The 15,822-nt window shown below is 43.8% G+C and overlaps 1 protein-coding gene across 1 annotated transcript in view; it reads left to right on the plus strand.

Moving 5' to 3' along the window:
• Positions 1–4,317: 4,317 nt before the first annotated feature.
• Positions 4,318–15,822, plus strand: part of LOC311220852 (E3 ubiquitin-protein ligase RNF38-like) — a gene marked incomplete at both ends in the record, with an annotated part of 188,749 nt that continues 177,244 nt past the window's right edge. The window contains 3 exons of the mRNA XM_084304495.1: positions 4,318–4,399; positions 7,473–7,666; positions 7,848–8,034. Of these exons, the coding sequence (XP_084160621.1) occupies positions 4,318–4,399; positions 7,473–7,666; positions 7,848–8,034 (463 nt within the window). The remainder of the gene's footprint in view (positions 4,400–7,472; positions 7,667–7,847; positions 8,035–15,822) is intronic.

Here is a 15,822-nt window from a genome sequence, read left to right on the forward strand (position 1 = left end):
CCTCTGCTGCTACAGCCATCGAAGGCTTTTGCTGTTACTTCCCCTGTTGACCTGAACGTGCCTTTTGACCCAGGCCTCATTGGCCTTGAAAAGGAGATGGATATGTTTTTCTTCAATCTGGGAAGAATGGGATGCATAAGGCCTGAAGACAGAGTTGCTTGACAACTTAAAGCGAGACATACTGTTCAGAAGGAATGGAAAATGGAGACTTGTTTGTAATCAAGAAAAGGAATGGAAAATGGAGACTGTTAAGTCATGGAACTTAAAGAATTGCTTGTTACCTTTTCTGATTTTATGTATGTATAGGCGTACTCGATTTTAGTAAGTTATGGAACTTAAAGGATTGTTTGTTACCTTTTCTGATTGTAAATATGTATAGGCATACTCGAGTTTAGTATGTAAAAACAATGTTCTATATATTTAGAATGTTTGATGTTTGTGTGTGTGTTGGTGGAGCATAGACTCCCTGCACACCCAGCGCTGTTTACTTGCCTTTTATACCTTTTATACCTTTTATGCCTTTTATACCTTTTATAGCTTTTATACCTTTTAGAAATATTTGTCTTATACATATTACAAAATTCAGATTGAGTTGAGACCTCATTTATAACAGCAAGTAATGGTTTAGAAGTTTTGGTATATTCGCTGTGGTTTTTGGTCAGTTTCCCAAGTATTGGGGGGGGGGGTTGGGGGGGTGGGTGCTGACTGACTCAAAGCGGGGGAACGGAAAGAGTCACTTCTTTGGTGTTTCACGCTTGAGTGATGTTGTGCTAAGAAGGTATGTCTGTGTAGGAATATAAATGTTATATATGGAGTGGTAATTCGTGTCAGAAAAATGGTTGATATTAATAAAGAAGGGGGAGATTTGGGAATGTGGCAATGGGGATCGGAAAGCCTCGTGGTTGGTGATAACATCAGACTCTTAACGATGAGGTCATCAGGAATGTAAAGAGTTTAGAGGAAACAAAGAAGGGTGATTGAGGCGACGCCCTGCCGTCTGGGGTTGCTTGTTTTCCCCTCTGTTAAGGCACGGAAGTTGCTGGGGGGGTTGCTGGTTAGAACTGTTAACATTTATTGTTTAATGTTATATGATAATAATATTATTAGTGTGGTTTCAAAGGTGAACGAAAGGCGGGAAAAGCAATCACGTTTTGTTGCTTTTGGGAACTTTGTGGTGGGCAGAGCATGTGCAGAAGAAGAGGGAGACAGTCGAAGCCGCTCCTGCAGTCTGGAACAAAAGGTTGCGCTAATGGTGATGGGGAAACCGTGAGCCTTTCACCCACAAGGACCACCACAAAAAGAATTATATGAAGCGGGGATAGGATATCCATATGTATAGGCATACTCGGGTTTCTTGTAAATATGTAACAGCAATGTCCTATATATATTTGGAAAGTTCAACGGTTGGATGTGCGTGTTGGTAGAGCATAGACTCCCCACGTGCCCAGCGCTGTTTACTTGCCTTTTATAAATATTCTTTTATGTTACTAAACTCAGAGTGAGTTGAGACTTCATTTATAGCATAAACTTTAGAGAAGCAAACAAGCAGAGGATGTACCATATGTCAAAAGGTAAATAAAAAGGTCATCCATAACCAACCAAGAGGGGGACGGGAGCCAGGGATTCGATTTTTTCAAAGTATACAGGTAGACTTTACTGTATCCCTTCCCAACAAGTTAGTCCCTGCCTTGGGTACATACAATAATTGCCCAGTGATCATTTTATCCCCTAGTCTCAGCTTCGTATCCCCCAAAAGTGGCACTGTTATCTCAGCCCCTTCTACCCCAATCACTTTTTAGGGTTTCATTACTTAATGTAATCCCTGATACTTTACAGTCCAGTAATGACCTAGCTGCACCAGTGTATTGGGTTCGATGGCAAGGTTTGGGGGGGGGGGGGGGGGACGGGGACGGCTGCAGTGGCAGCCCCCGCGAGAAAAACCCATAAGCCTCCCTGTGGCAGATAAGGGACAATTTCAACCGGCCCCAAAGGGTCCCACCACTACCCAGAGCCAAGCCATGAGCAACACACTCCGTGCCTCTGTGAGAGCACATCCACGAAAACGAAAACAAAAAAAAACAAACAGAAAACTGCTGCTCAACAGCAGCTGGGAGAGGGAGGAGCGAGAAACCTCCCTGCAGACACCAGTCAGCGCAGTAGGAGGGGGAGGAGGCGCTCCAGGTGCGGAGCCAAAGCCCCCCCTGCGACCTGTGGAGAGGCCCCTGGTGGAGCAGGCTGACCCTCCATTCCCCCTCCCCGCCCCCGCCCCTGCCCCCGTCCCTCCCGGATACGTGGGAAACTGACCAAACACCACAGCAAATATACCAAAATTTCTAGACTGTTACTTAGATAATGCCTACATCTTTCCCTGTTCATTCAACTTCAAACAGCTCTGTTAAATACTACATGCTACACAACTGAGTTATTTGAGTGATGGTAGCATATAAATTCCTGGCAATATTTTTTCCAATTAGATAGTTATACAAAGCGTCTATTCCCCAATGTGTTTTCCGGTATTCTTTCTTTACTAGAGACCACAACAAATTGGAAGGGATGACTAGCTTCCTGTTATATATGGAGTGGTAATTCGTGTCGAGAAAATGGTTGATATTAATAAAGAAGGGGAAGATTTGGGAGTGTGGCCATGGGGGTTGGAAAGCCCCGTGGTTGAGATAACATTAGACTCTTAACAAAGAGGCCATCAGGAATGTAAAAGAGTTTAGAGGGAACAAAGAAGGGTGATTCAGGAGACTCCATGCAGTTTCTGGTTTCTTGTTCTCCAGCCATTAAGGCATGGAAGTTTCTGGGTGTTTGCTGTTGTTGTTATATTCAAAGTTGTTTGACCAATGAAAAGTTATTTTGAAAAGAACTGCTGTGGAGGGAAGGGTATAAGAGGGGAGCCTGCCCTCAAGAAAAAAAAGGCAGCACGATGAAGTAACATCAATAAAGAAGCAGGAAAAAGAAGTGAAGAGGAACAGGCTGGGAGAATGGAGACCAGGACGGGAACAGGCACATTGATCGCCTCATGAAGATAGGTTCGGCCAAACTCAGCAAACTGCTCAGAGAAGCTCCTCACTGGAAATAGGCGGCACTGGAGCTGGAGAGAAGCTTGAGCTGGGAGAAGCGGACCCGCGCACACTACTGCCTCTCACTTGTAAGCAGTTGTGTATTATGGGGAATCATACGTCCTTAGGAACAAAGACTGTCCTGGTAACCTTACAGCTTATTCTCCTTCTTCACAATCGGACAGTTTATGATCTTGAAACATGGAACCAAATTGATGTCAGGGTGTGGGACTCTGCAACTAAAAATGACACGGTTGCAGTGGGATTGCTCGGCACCTGGCGAGCAGTCTCTGAGGCCTTAAAGAGCCCTGTGGGGCCACCATCACAAAGGTGTGGCTTGCCAGACAGTGAGGGAGCTGTGGGCTCCTTTACTGATCCGACTGCTATGCCATCGGCCCCTCTGCTGCTACAGCCATCGAAGGCTTTTGCTGTTACTTCCCCTGTTGACCTGAACGTGCCTTTTGACTCAGGCCCTATTGGCCTTGAAAAGGAGATGGATATGCTTTTCTTCGATCTAGGAGGAACGAGATATGTAGGGCCCGAAGATCAAGTTGCTTGACAACTTAAAGCGAGACATATTGTTCAAAAGGAATGGAAAATGGATACTGTTGTTTGTAATCAAGAAAAGGAATGGAAAATGGAGACTGTTGAGTCATGGAAGTAAAAGGATTGTTTGTTACCTTTTCTGATTGTACATATGTATAGGCATACTCGATTTTATTATGTAAAAACAATGTTCTATATATTTAGAATGTTTGATGTTTGTTTGTGCATGTTGGTGGAGCATAGACTCCCCGCACACCTAGCGCTGTTTACTTGCCTTTTATACCTTTTATACCTTTTATAAGTATAAATATTACAAAATTCAGATTGAGTTGAGACTTAATTTATAACATTCCCTTCCCTTCTTTGGTAATAGCCCATCCCTCTTGGTTATATTTTCCCTTTTGTCTTTCGATTAGTTTTCTATCCTTTTTGTTATATACAAGCTTACCTTCAAGGGGAATTTGCCTGTCTGGAATCAGGGCTCCCTCCATTGCTACCTCACCTTCTGTTGCTTCTTTTGCCTCTCTGTCTGCCAGATCATTTCCTTCCTCCAATTCTGAGCTCACCTTCTGGTGTGCCTTAATGTGCATGATTGTTATCTTTTCAGGCAGCTGAACTGCTTCCAATAATCTCATTATTTAGTCCGTGTAGATGTTTATTTTCCAGATTCTATTATGTCTTTGCAAGTGGTAACTGCATACCCAGCATGTCGTTTTCCGCTGATGACGTAGGTGCTCCCATATTTCCACATCATCGAAAGGAGTGTCCTTCAGATCTGGACGGCTGGAGTAGGTAGCTTCAATGGTCTCCAGGCAGTCATGGTGTACTGCCTTCCCTTGGTTTCTGCTGATTTCAGGAACCTTTGCGGGGAAGCCAGTGACCGCCTTTCACTTCCAGCACTGTGGACACTGCGTGAGACACTAGCACAGTTATTTTCTGTCCCAAGGTGAACTTGCGTGCTTCCTGGATATTTAGCACCACTGCTGCAACGGCTCTGAGGCATCCTGGCCATCCCTTGGCAGCAGCATCCAGCTGCTTAGAAAAATAAGCAACTGCCCTTCGATACGGGCCCAGGTCCTGTGCTAGTATTCCCAGGGCAATCCCCTGTTTCTCATGGGAGAAGAGGAAGAATGGTTTATTTACATCTGGAAGTCCCAGAACTGGAGCTGACATGAGAGCCTTCTTTAGTTGGTCAAAGGTTCGCGTGGCTTCCTTTGTCCATTGGGGGTCCCTGTTCCCATTTGCAATGAACACAAAGCGGTTTTACAAGCGATCCATAATTACAGATCCACAATCTGCACCATCCCATCATTCCCAAAAAGGTTCGCAGTTCTTTTATTGTCTCGGGTTTCAGGGTTTGACATAGCGCTTCTTTACAATCTTACCCCAAGGTCCGTTGTCCGGCACTAACCTCATAACCCAGGTAGGTCACCTTCTGCTTTACCACCTGAGCCTTCTTCTTCGATACCCTGTACTACTGTAGTCCCAGAAAGCTTAGGAGGCTTAGGATGTCCAGGCCACACATGCTTCTTCTGTCTGGGTGGCTATTAGGAGGTCATCTATGTACTGCAACAGCCTTCCTTCTCCTGATGAGGCTTCCCAGGTCTCCAAGTCCTTTGCAAGTTGTTCTCCGAACAAGGTGGGTGAGTTCTTATAGCCCTAAGGCAACCTTGTCCATGTGAGCTGTGTTTTGCACCCACTCTCAGGGCTTTTCCAATCAAATGCAAAGATTTTCTGTCTGGCTTCATGGAGAGGGAGGCAAAAGAAGGCATCCTTCAGATCTAAAACAATAAACGTGGTTAGCTCTGGTGTTAAGCATGTTAATAAAGTATAGGGGTTTGCCACCACAGGGTAAAGATTAACAGCTTGTATGACCTAATATGATCCATCAGGTTTTCAAACAGGGAAAATTGGAGTGTTGAAGTCAGACTGACACTCTTTTAGCAACCCTAATTGTAAGAAATTTTCAATTATCAGGCTAATTCCTTCTTCGCTAATTTCCTTTTTAGTTTCAGTAGCCGTCATCATCAAACTCAACACTTCCACATACCTTTGATCATTTACCTCCAGAATAATCTTCCTGTTTTAAAATGATATGGTTGCTTGTAATTTTTCCAATAAATCTCTCCCTAGGAGTGACTCTGGAGAATTGGGCATGTATAGGAACTTGTGAATGCCTCACTGGTTCCCAAATTTATATTTCAACGGTTTGCAGAAATATGCTATTTCAGATTGGCCAGTTGCCCCCTTCGCTACAGTGTAATAATTCCCGGTTCCCTTTTCCATTTCTTTTCTGTTCCAGGCATTTTTTTTCCAATGCCTGAATTTCTTACATAGGGCACATTGGTCCTTGCCTAGCTGTCTAGGCCTCCTTTTTCCTTCTTCCCTAATAACTGCTATCAATCTCTTCTATATGTTTAACTGAGGAAAATAAAAGTCCTCTCTCCTTCCAAATTTCCCCATGTGCATGCACCACACCAAAAGCATATTTCAAATCTGTCCAAACATTTGCCAGCTCAAAAGCTCTTATCAAGGCGATGATTTCTACCTTTTGGGATGATGTTTGTTACCGCATATCCTGTGAGGCGAAATCCCTGGCGGACAAAGCTGCTGCTGTCTATATACCAATCCTCCACATCTTCTAGGGGTGTATCCTTTAAGTCTGGTCAGCTGGAGTATTCTGTGTCCATGGTCTTGATGTAAACATGACTAAGGAAAGAGGTTGGGTTCACAGAATTAGTGCTGAAAAACTTTAGTAAGTCCATTATACACATTCCGTTTCTTCTTCAGTAGCTATCATTTGCGTATTGCAACAGTGTCCCCTTTTCCCGAAGGGGTCTTTCAAGCTTCAAGATCACAGGCTAGTTGTTTCCTGAATATGGTGGGGCTATTCTTGAAACCCTGTGGTAACACAATCCAAGTAAGCTGAGTTTTTCATCCACTATTAGGATTTTCCCATTCAAAGGCAAAGAATTTCTGGCTTTCAGATGCCATGGGCAGGCAGAAAAAGGCATCCTTTCAATCTAGTACTGTGAACCAAACTTGACTGTTTTCTAATTTTGTCAAAAGTTTATTTCCATTTTTCCTTGTTCAAAAGTAATTTTTGCATCCAGTTTTTCCAGCAAGACTCTTCCTAAGAAGGACCTTGGCAAACTGGGTAAGTATAAAAATTGATGAATTCCAACCATTTTTCCCAATTTAAATTTCAAGCATTGCAAATAAAAATGCCTTTTCCTGTTTCCATGACAACTCTCTCGGACCCATCATGGACCATCTGCCCCAGAGGGCTCACACCTGTGGTTTTGAGATCTCAGCCTAGGGTTGAGGCAGAACTATTAACATTCCTACATCCTCTTTCCCTGCTCATTCAACTTCAAACAGCTCTGTTTGAACATGCCACACAACCTTTAACACCTTCAACAACTCTTTCAACATTTCATTTATCTTTCTCCAGCTTGTACTTTTCTCATGCCAACACCAAAGGCTCAGTCAGGGGCCAACTTAATTCCATTCCTTTTCCCTCTAAGATGCTGAAACAACACATCAGTATACTATATTTCATCCTATTTTCCTTCTCCTCAAAAACATTCCTGATGGCCTCATCGTTAAGAGTCTGATGTTATCATCAACCATGGGGCTTGCCGACCCCCATGGCCACACTCCCACATCTCCCCCTTCTTTATTAACATCAACCATCTTCTTGATACAAATTATTATGCCCTCTTACGAGGGGGACACCTTGCTTGGACAATGAGCGGTGGCAGCCCCCTTGTCCCACTGCTGCTACTTCGCAGGGAAGGGGAGACCAAAAGGGAATTTGTTGTCGTGCTTGCCACCTCTCCTGTGCTGTCCGGGCGGCAGGGACCCCGGCTGCCGCCAACCAATTGGGGGCGGGCGGGAAGGGGGAAGTGATGCTGATCGCCACCAACTCAGAACCTTCCGCGGTGCAGCTCGATTCCCGCCTCTTTCCTTCCGCCTGCTTGCAGAACCACGACCGGGAATCTGCAAAGTCCGGGGAGGACGACATTGAAGATCGATCGGATCCCCTTCGCCAGGTGGGAGAGGCTGATAGAGGAGTCGGGTTCACCAGAAGACTGGTGGCTCCTTCTGCCGTCTCTCCTCTCCCTCCTCCTGCGCTGTCGCCTGCCGCCTTCTTTTCCTTCTCCCCCTCCCCCATCGCTGCTGCAGCCGTCCCCATCCCCCCCCCCCCCCCAAACTCCCTTTCTTCTCCTGTAGTCTCCCCCGATCCACTTCAGCTTCGCCATGAACGGGGGCGCCGCTCATTTACAACAGCCTCCTCCCCCCACCCTTTGCCAGCAGCCGCCGCCACTCCTACACAGGCCGAACCTCCCGGAGCAAGGAACTCAGAGCCAGGGTAGAGGCGGCCACATCTCTGCCCCGGGCAACAGAGCCCCTGTGTCAGGTAAGTGGTGCGTATGAGGCAGGGAAGTATTTTGGGGCGGAGAGGGGTATTTTCTCTCCACCCCCTCTCCCAAGGACTACCCCTTTGTTCATCTTCTCCCCCAAAGGTCCCAGAAGTTGACACCCTCCGCAACACTTCAGTGGAATTGTGCCCGTCCCGCCGGGTATGTGTCCCCATGGGAGACACGACGGGTGTCTGGACACCAGGCGGTAAAACACACAGGGAAGGGGGGAAAGACCAGAGTTGTGATATTGCTCTCCATCTCCTTTGGGGTGTCTCTGCCCTCAGTGCTTGTGACCTTATTGAGTGGTTGCTCCGCGGCCCCGAGGGTGCTCCCATGGGGGGTGACATGGGAGCAGCAGCGCACACAGGGAGATTTTGAGGCCCCAGAAAAGGGACCGAGTAAAAACTGCAAGGGTCATACCAAAGCAAGTAAACTTGTTGGGGATCTTGTTCAAGTTTTGTACCTCCTAGCAAACAGCTAAAGCTTTGGAGTATGTCGGGGAAAAGAGAAAGAGGATTACCAAAACCGAGGGTCTCTGGAGTCTCCAGGAGTGTTGAGGAGCCATTTCCTTCTCTGTATTTTCTCCTTGTATTTCTGGTGTTGGAATCGTTGAGTGGACTGTACTGCTGGAGAAAGTTTCTGAACTGTCTTGCTCCAGGTGACTCAAAGGAGTGCATGGATCCTGCCACAGAGCCTGAGTTGGGTGTTAGGATAGAAGCATTTAAAATTATTCCATTATTTGAGACCTTTCAGATATATTTATTTTTTTTCTTAGCATCAGATATGGCAGTATAAATTATGCTGTTGGAGAAGAGATGCTGTAATTAAATTTGATAGGGCACATTTGTTCTTGTATAAACGTTGCTAATATAGTATCTGTGCTGTCTTCATATTTCCTGTTGTTTGTATTTGTTTTGTGTGTTGTTTTTTTTTTTTTTAATTTATTTTGACAATATAATTTATTTTAATGTGCATTTAAATGTCTGTACTGTGATATAAACTTTTGTTGCATTCTGAATGATACCAGGGTTGTGTAACTGATTGTGACTCATGGAAAGCTGACTCCACAGTCAGTAAGATTGTAAAGTAGGTATGTTTATGCAGCACTGGGCAGCATGGGGGGGTAGTCCCACCAAAGTCATGTACCCCTAACACGGCAACTTGCTTCGGTTATGTGCAGTAAAGATTTACATATGCATGAGGTTTCCCAGTATGCCTATACATATTCATAACCTATCCCCGCTTAGTATTAAAATTAGCTCCAAGAAGTTATTTCCATAAACTCTTCCCCTCTGCGCTTGCGCAGTGCCTTCTGGTGGTGGGCACCGAGGGTCATGAGAATGAAGTAAGATGTCTTCATCAGGGTTGAACTTTTCACCTCGTCTCCTTGTGCATGCTCTCTGAGCCCTTGGTCACAATCTGGGCCATAAGGTTGGTTTGGTCTGGTTCTCCGGGTCTGAGGGGCTCCTGTTATCTTGAGGCCTTGCATGTAACAGTCCTCCTTATCTCTGAGCCCTTGGTCACAGTCCGAACCATAAGGTTGGTTTGATCTGGTTCTTGGGGTCCCAGGGGCTCCTGTTATCTGGAGGCCTAAGCGCAGCACAGGCACATCGCAAATGTAGCACATATTAAGCAATGAGTGTTGCCTACATATTCATTCTTGATCAATCACTCACTAATTTCTAATCCCATCTTTCAATTATAGAATAGTTCAGTTGGAAGGGACCTTCAAAGATCATCACCAGGGTGAAGAGATTGGCACCTCCCTCTCCACTTCCCCTGTTCAGGAAGTTGTACAGAGCAATGAGGTTGCCTCTTAGCCTTCTTTTCTCCAGACTAGACAACCCAAGTGTCCTCAGCCTTTCCTCATAGGACATGCTTTCCAGCCCTTTTACCATCTTTGTTGACCTCCTCTGGATGCTTTCAAATAACTTAACATCCTTTTTATATTGTGGAGCCCAGAAGTGCACACAATATTCAAGGTGAGGTTGCACCAGTGCTAAATATAGTGGGATAATCACCTATTTTGATTAGCTGATTCTTCAAAATATTATGTGAGATTCAGTGATTGTCTATGGTTAGCTTTGATCTCTTTGGTAAAGACAGCCCTCTAATACAGCTAATTTGTTGGTAAATGTAGTAGATAGCATAAATTTCCTTAATTACCTTAATGAGTAACTGACTACTTGTGCTCTTATTGTCCTTTGGCTTTATTGGTATTGGAAAGTGAACTGACATGCTTTTGTGCTTGAAGCACCAAGTGCTTGAATTTTAGAATATTTATTAGAATATTGTCGTGGTTTAACCCGACCGGCAGCTAAACACCACGCAGCCGTTCGCTCACCCTCCCCCCTCCCTCTCTGGGACGGGGGAGAGAAATGGAAAGTGAAGCCCGTGAGTTGAGATAAAGACAGTTTAATAAGACGGGAAAAAAAAATAACAAAAATAATAATAACAATAATAATAATGATGATACAATGGGGATAATACGAAAGTAATAATAGTATGTACAAACAAGTGATGCACAATGCAATTGCTCACCACCCGCTGACCGATGCCCAGCCTAACCCCGAGCAGTCCGGCCCCCTCCCCCCGGCTAGCCACCCCTATATATTGTTTAGCATGACGTCAGATGGGATGGAATACCCCTTTGGCTAGTTTGGGTCACCTGTCCTGGGTCTGTCCCCTCCCAGCTCTTACTGCACCCCCCAGCCTGCCCGTTGGCAGGACAGAGCAAAGGCTGAGATGTCCTTGGCTTAGTATAAGCACTGCTCTGCAACAATTAAAGCATCGGGGTGTTATCAGCACTCTTCTCATTCTAAGCCAAAACACAGCATTCCACCAGCTACTAGGAAGAAAATTAATTCTGTGCTAACTGAAACCAGGACAAATATGTATTATTTAGAATATTTATTTTGTGGAGAAACTTGTAGTCCTTCAGGAGTGGCTTTCAGTTCTGAAATTACATGCATATGTAAATCTAAAGCAACCTCTGGCTGGTTGACTACATTTTTCCCATAGTGTCAGTGTCCTTTGAAACTATTATTAAGACTGATATGGCTTCTTAAATTCTTGTTTATGTTGGTAGCTCCAAAATGCTGGGAAAACATCATCTTACAGATACCCTATCTTTCTTCCTAATCATTTCTGTATATTGGCCATTTGACACCTGACTTTTTAAATGTCAGGTCCATTTCCTCTTAAAAATGGTTACACAACGGATATCCCTCCAGGAACAGCTTTTGACCACTCGATTCACTTTTATTTTGGAGCTATGATGTTTTCAAGACACAAGTTTGTGGATTTATTTTTAAATATGGGAGTTCTCTTCTAGACTGCATTGGGATTGCCCACAAGATTAAATTTTAAACAACTTTGGTTTCAGGATTGGGCTCTGTCACCCATCACTGTGGAGGACAGGTGGGTTCTTTTAGGGATCCTTGGCAGAATGGCAGAATGAGAACTTGCCACAGGCTTGTGGTTATAATCAGAGATATGACAGTAAGTTCTATTATATATGTATACATACATGTATATATCTATATATAATAGCTATATAATATAGCTATTATATATATTAAGTCAGTAATTATGTATTGGTGCAGGGAAAACAGCAAGCAATGAGAGGTCATTCTTTGGGATTAGAGCATGGAAAAATAGACTACCTAATTAGTCCTTTCCTAGAGTATATTTTTAGCTACTCATGTCTTGGGGAGTTACTTAGATGACTTATGGAAGTCTGTAGGATAGATGTTTACACTTTTAGAAATCTTAATCTAAAATGAAATATATTTTATACACAACAGGGTTTGATGCTTTCTTTTGGAATTTGTGGTTGGGAATGCTTTAAAGGAATACCATTTAAAATTTAGAAATAATTTTAATTTTTACTTTTGACCTGTTTTCTATATTGCAGAAATACGTGCATGTATTTGTGTGTGCATGTGCGCATATTGAAGACCACTTCTTATGTAGCTCTCTTTCTTCCCCAATTATGCAGGCTTTTCACAAAAGATGATACTTAGCAGATAATGACTTGCGGAAACGGACTCCACAATCAGTAAGATTGTAAAGTAGGTATGTTTATTCAGTGCTGGGTAGTACGGGGGGGGGGGGGGGGGGGGTAGTCCCACCAAAGTCGTGCACACTTGACATGGCAACTTGCCTTGGTTCTATGCAGTAAAGAATTACATATGCATGAAGTTTCACAATACGCCTACACATATTCATAACCTGTCCCCGCTTTGTATTAAAATTAGTTCCAAGGAGTCATTTCCATAAACTTCTACCGTCTGCGCTTGCGCAGTGTATTCTGGTGGTGGTCGTCGGGGGTCGTGGAGATGAAGATTGATGACTCTTCCTCGTCACCGCTAGTTGACCTCTTGTCTTTTCACAGACTCAGTTGCTCCTTGGCTCTTGTCCATCCACAGGACCAGTTTCTACCAGTTTCTTAAGATAGGCTCACACTCTTATTAGGAGACTGACCTTGGTAAGGGGCCCAAGGCTTCTTGCTTTAGTTAATTTGCACAGTGCACCATAGTTAGCAAAGACACTAAGTAGCATCCTAATTTAATGCCGTGAGCACTCTCTCTCTACTTGATAAGATTCTCTTAACTCCCTCTTTCAATAATAAAATCTTCTCCAAATGTAAATGATCTCAGGAAGGCAAGTTTTATTTGACAAAGCTTCCTTTCAATTCTGCTATTTAGAAATTGGTCATTCTTGGTGTAGTTGAACAGCTCAGGTTGAAGTCTGATCTCAAATCCTCTCTCAGCTCTCCCACATTTCTGATAATCTCATAATAAAATTTAAGTAGTGTATCACTGTGAAATAAAAGATTTTACATTGCCTGAGACATGGAAATCCTTAGGTATAGTAAAGAAATAGAACCTTTATCACTTGTACAGTTCCATCACAGTCCGGGTAACTGTGTACCAAGATATTGCCATTGGATTAGAAGAATTCACTTTATTTCTCGTATGTCATCTGAAAAGGGATGGAGCTTTGAGGGAGTTGTCCCAAAGTTTTGGTCTTCGTTAACACAGATCCTATGCTAAGCATTCAGTTTTTGAGCAGTCTCTGTTAGAGATGATGTTACAGTCAGAAAAGCTTGTTTGCCACTATGGTACTAGGAGCCATTTGTTTAGAGTTTAGCTCTTGTGAATGCCAAAATTAAATAAATAGTTACGTTTTACAATGTGTTTGGATCCTCATAGTAGATGAATGTTCATTGTTAGTCATAAAATCAAACTGTTGTGGTTTAACACGGTCAGCAGCTAAACACCACACAGCCATTCGCTCACCCTCCCCCCTCCCTCTCTGGGAGGGGGGGGAGAGAAACGGGAAAGTAAAGCCTGTGAGTTGAGATAAAGACAGTTTATTAAGACAGGAAAATAATAATAACAATAACAATACTACTACTACTAATAATGTGTTAGAAACAAGTGATGCACAATGCAATTGCTCACCACCCGCTGACCGATGCCAGGCCTATCCACAAGCAGCCGGCCCCCCACCCCGGCTAGCCACCCCTATCTATTGTTTAGCATGATGTCAGATGGGATGGAATGCCCCTTTGGCCACTTTGGGTCAGCTGTCTTGGGTCTATCCCCTCCCAGCTCCTGCTGCAGCCCCAGCCTGCCTGCTGGCAGGACAGAGCGAGAAGCTGAAAAGTCCTTGGCTTAGTGTAAGCACTGCTCTGCAACAATTAAAACATCAGCATGTTATCAGCACTCTTCTCATCCTCATCCAAAACATAGCACCCTACCAGCTACTAGGAGGAAAATTAACTCTGTCCTAATTGAAACCAGGACACAGACTTATATAAAATTATGTGTATTATGATCTGTGATTAATCTTTTAGTGTTAAGAAAATCTATGATATTTTACAGACCAAATCAGGTGGTGTGTAAATGGGGGAGAAGAAATGATTCCTCTCATATCCCGTACCCTGGGAAAAGACCATTTTGGATCTGTGAAAATCTACTTAGTGCATTTAAATATTTGTTACCTGGAATGAGTTGTGCACTTATTTGTAGAATCAGGAAGTTGATTTTTTTGATGTTGCTGAAAATCATGTTAGTCATATTCTTGAAAACAAGTTTTCAATTTTTTGCCCAAAAGTAAAACATCAAGATCAACACTATATTATTAAACCCTCTTCAAAATTTGGGGGTAACTATACTTACTATATTTTACAAGCAGTGTCCACATAGATAGACACAGAGATGTACTTACATGTACAGACACATGCACACTCAGAATCGTGGAATAATTTAGGTTGAAAGGGACTTCTAGAGGTCATCTAGTCCAACCTCCTTCTCAGAGCAAGATTAATTAGATTGGGTTTTTCAGGGCCTTGAACACCTCCAGGGATGGAGATACCACAACCTCTTTGGGCAACCTGTTCCAGTATTTGACCATCTTCATGTTAATTTTTTTTTCTTATTTGGAATTTCCCATGTTCCAACTTCTGTTCATTGCCTCTCTTCCTATTGCTGCACACCTCCAAGAAGAAACTGACTTCATCTTCTCTGTATCTTCCAATGTGTGAACACACACACAAAGCCATGTTATCAGCATGTTATCAGCACTCTTCTCATCCTAAGCCAAAACATACCACCCTACCAGCTACTTGGAAGAAAATTAACTCTGTCCTAACTGAAACCAGGACATCTAGCCACCCCTTATTCCGTACCATTTATGTCATGCTCAGGTTACACTCTTTCCCATACATTCTAATTAGTCACCATTTTCATCTAGGATATATAGTAGTCATGGTAGTGATGACATACAGTATTATATAGCAATTAACATGATACAATTCAACTCATGGACTATTCTCACCCAGTATTAAATCCCCTTGAGGTACACACCGGACCTCACCATTCTTTTGCATTACCCACCAAGTGCATCCAGGTCCCTGAGCAAAAGCAATCCCACAAATGGCTTTGCCTTTTCCTGAGGCAGGAGTAGCCCAGACTGTTTTACCCAGCATGTTTCTTACGTGCACTACAGGAACTTTATCCCCTTCTGCAGTACATAACAGGTTCGATTGGACAGGTCCAGCTCGGTTGGCAGATGCCCTAGTATTGACTAACCAGGTGGCCTTTGCCAAATGTGTATCCCTGTTTCTGAATGTCCCAGCACCCTTTGCTTTCAGTGTAGTCTTTAACAGTCCACTGTAAGTTGGTGGAACTTTTCAGACAATTTCTCCAAAGTATTCTCATTTGGTTGGCGGACACTGGTTTGTTCAGGTGGGGAGGAAGATAAATTCTCTTTAAGTTGGTGGAACTCTTCAGAAAGTTTCTCCACAGCCAAGACACGGGCCTGTAAGGAAGAGGAGAGACTTTCTTCGTACTGCCAGAGTTGTTTAGCCACTTCATCCCCTGTGGGTTCCTCATCCTCTTTCCAGGCCATTATTGCCAATGAGCTGGCATGTGATGATGGTGCACGCCGTACAAATTTCTGCCACATGGGTCGTGTACACCTGACTTCATCTGGATATTTGTGTGGATGTTTGTCTGTTGTCTGGGTCCTCATAAATCACCTCCCATATGGCTAATTCCCTCAGGTACTGGATTCCCCTCTCCATAGTGGTCCACTTGCCTGGTAGACATACAAGTTCTTCCTTGAAGGGATACCTTTCCCTCACAGCTGAGAGGAGATGCCTCCAGAGGCTGTGAGATTGTGCTCCATTTCCAATTGCTTTGTCAATGCCTGCGTCCCTAGCCAGGGATCCCAGACACCTGGCTTCCATACCCTCTAATTCCACACAATTGGCT

The sequence above is a fragment of the Netta rufina genome (assembly GCF_964035555.1).
Source record: "Netta rufina genome assembly, chromosome: W".
Taxonomy (NCBI): domain Eukaryota; kingdom Metazoa; phylum Chordata; class Aves; order Anseriformes; family Anatidae; genus Netta; species Netta rufina.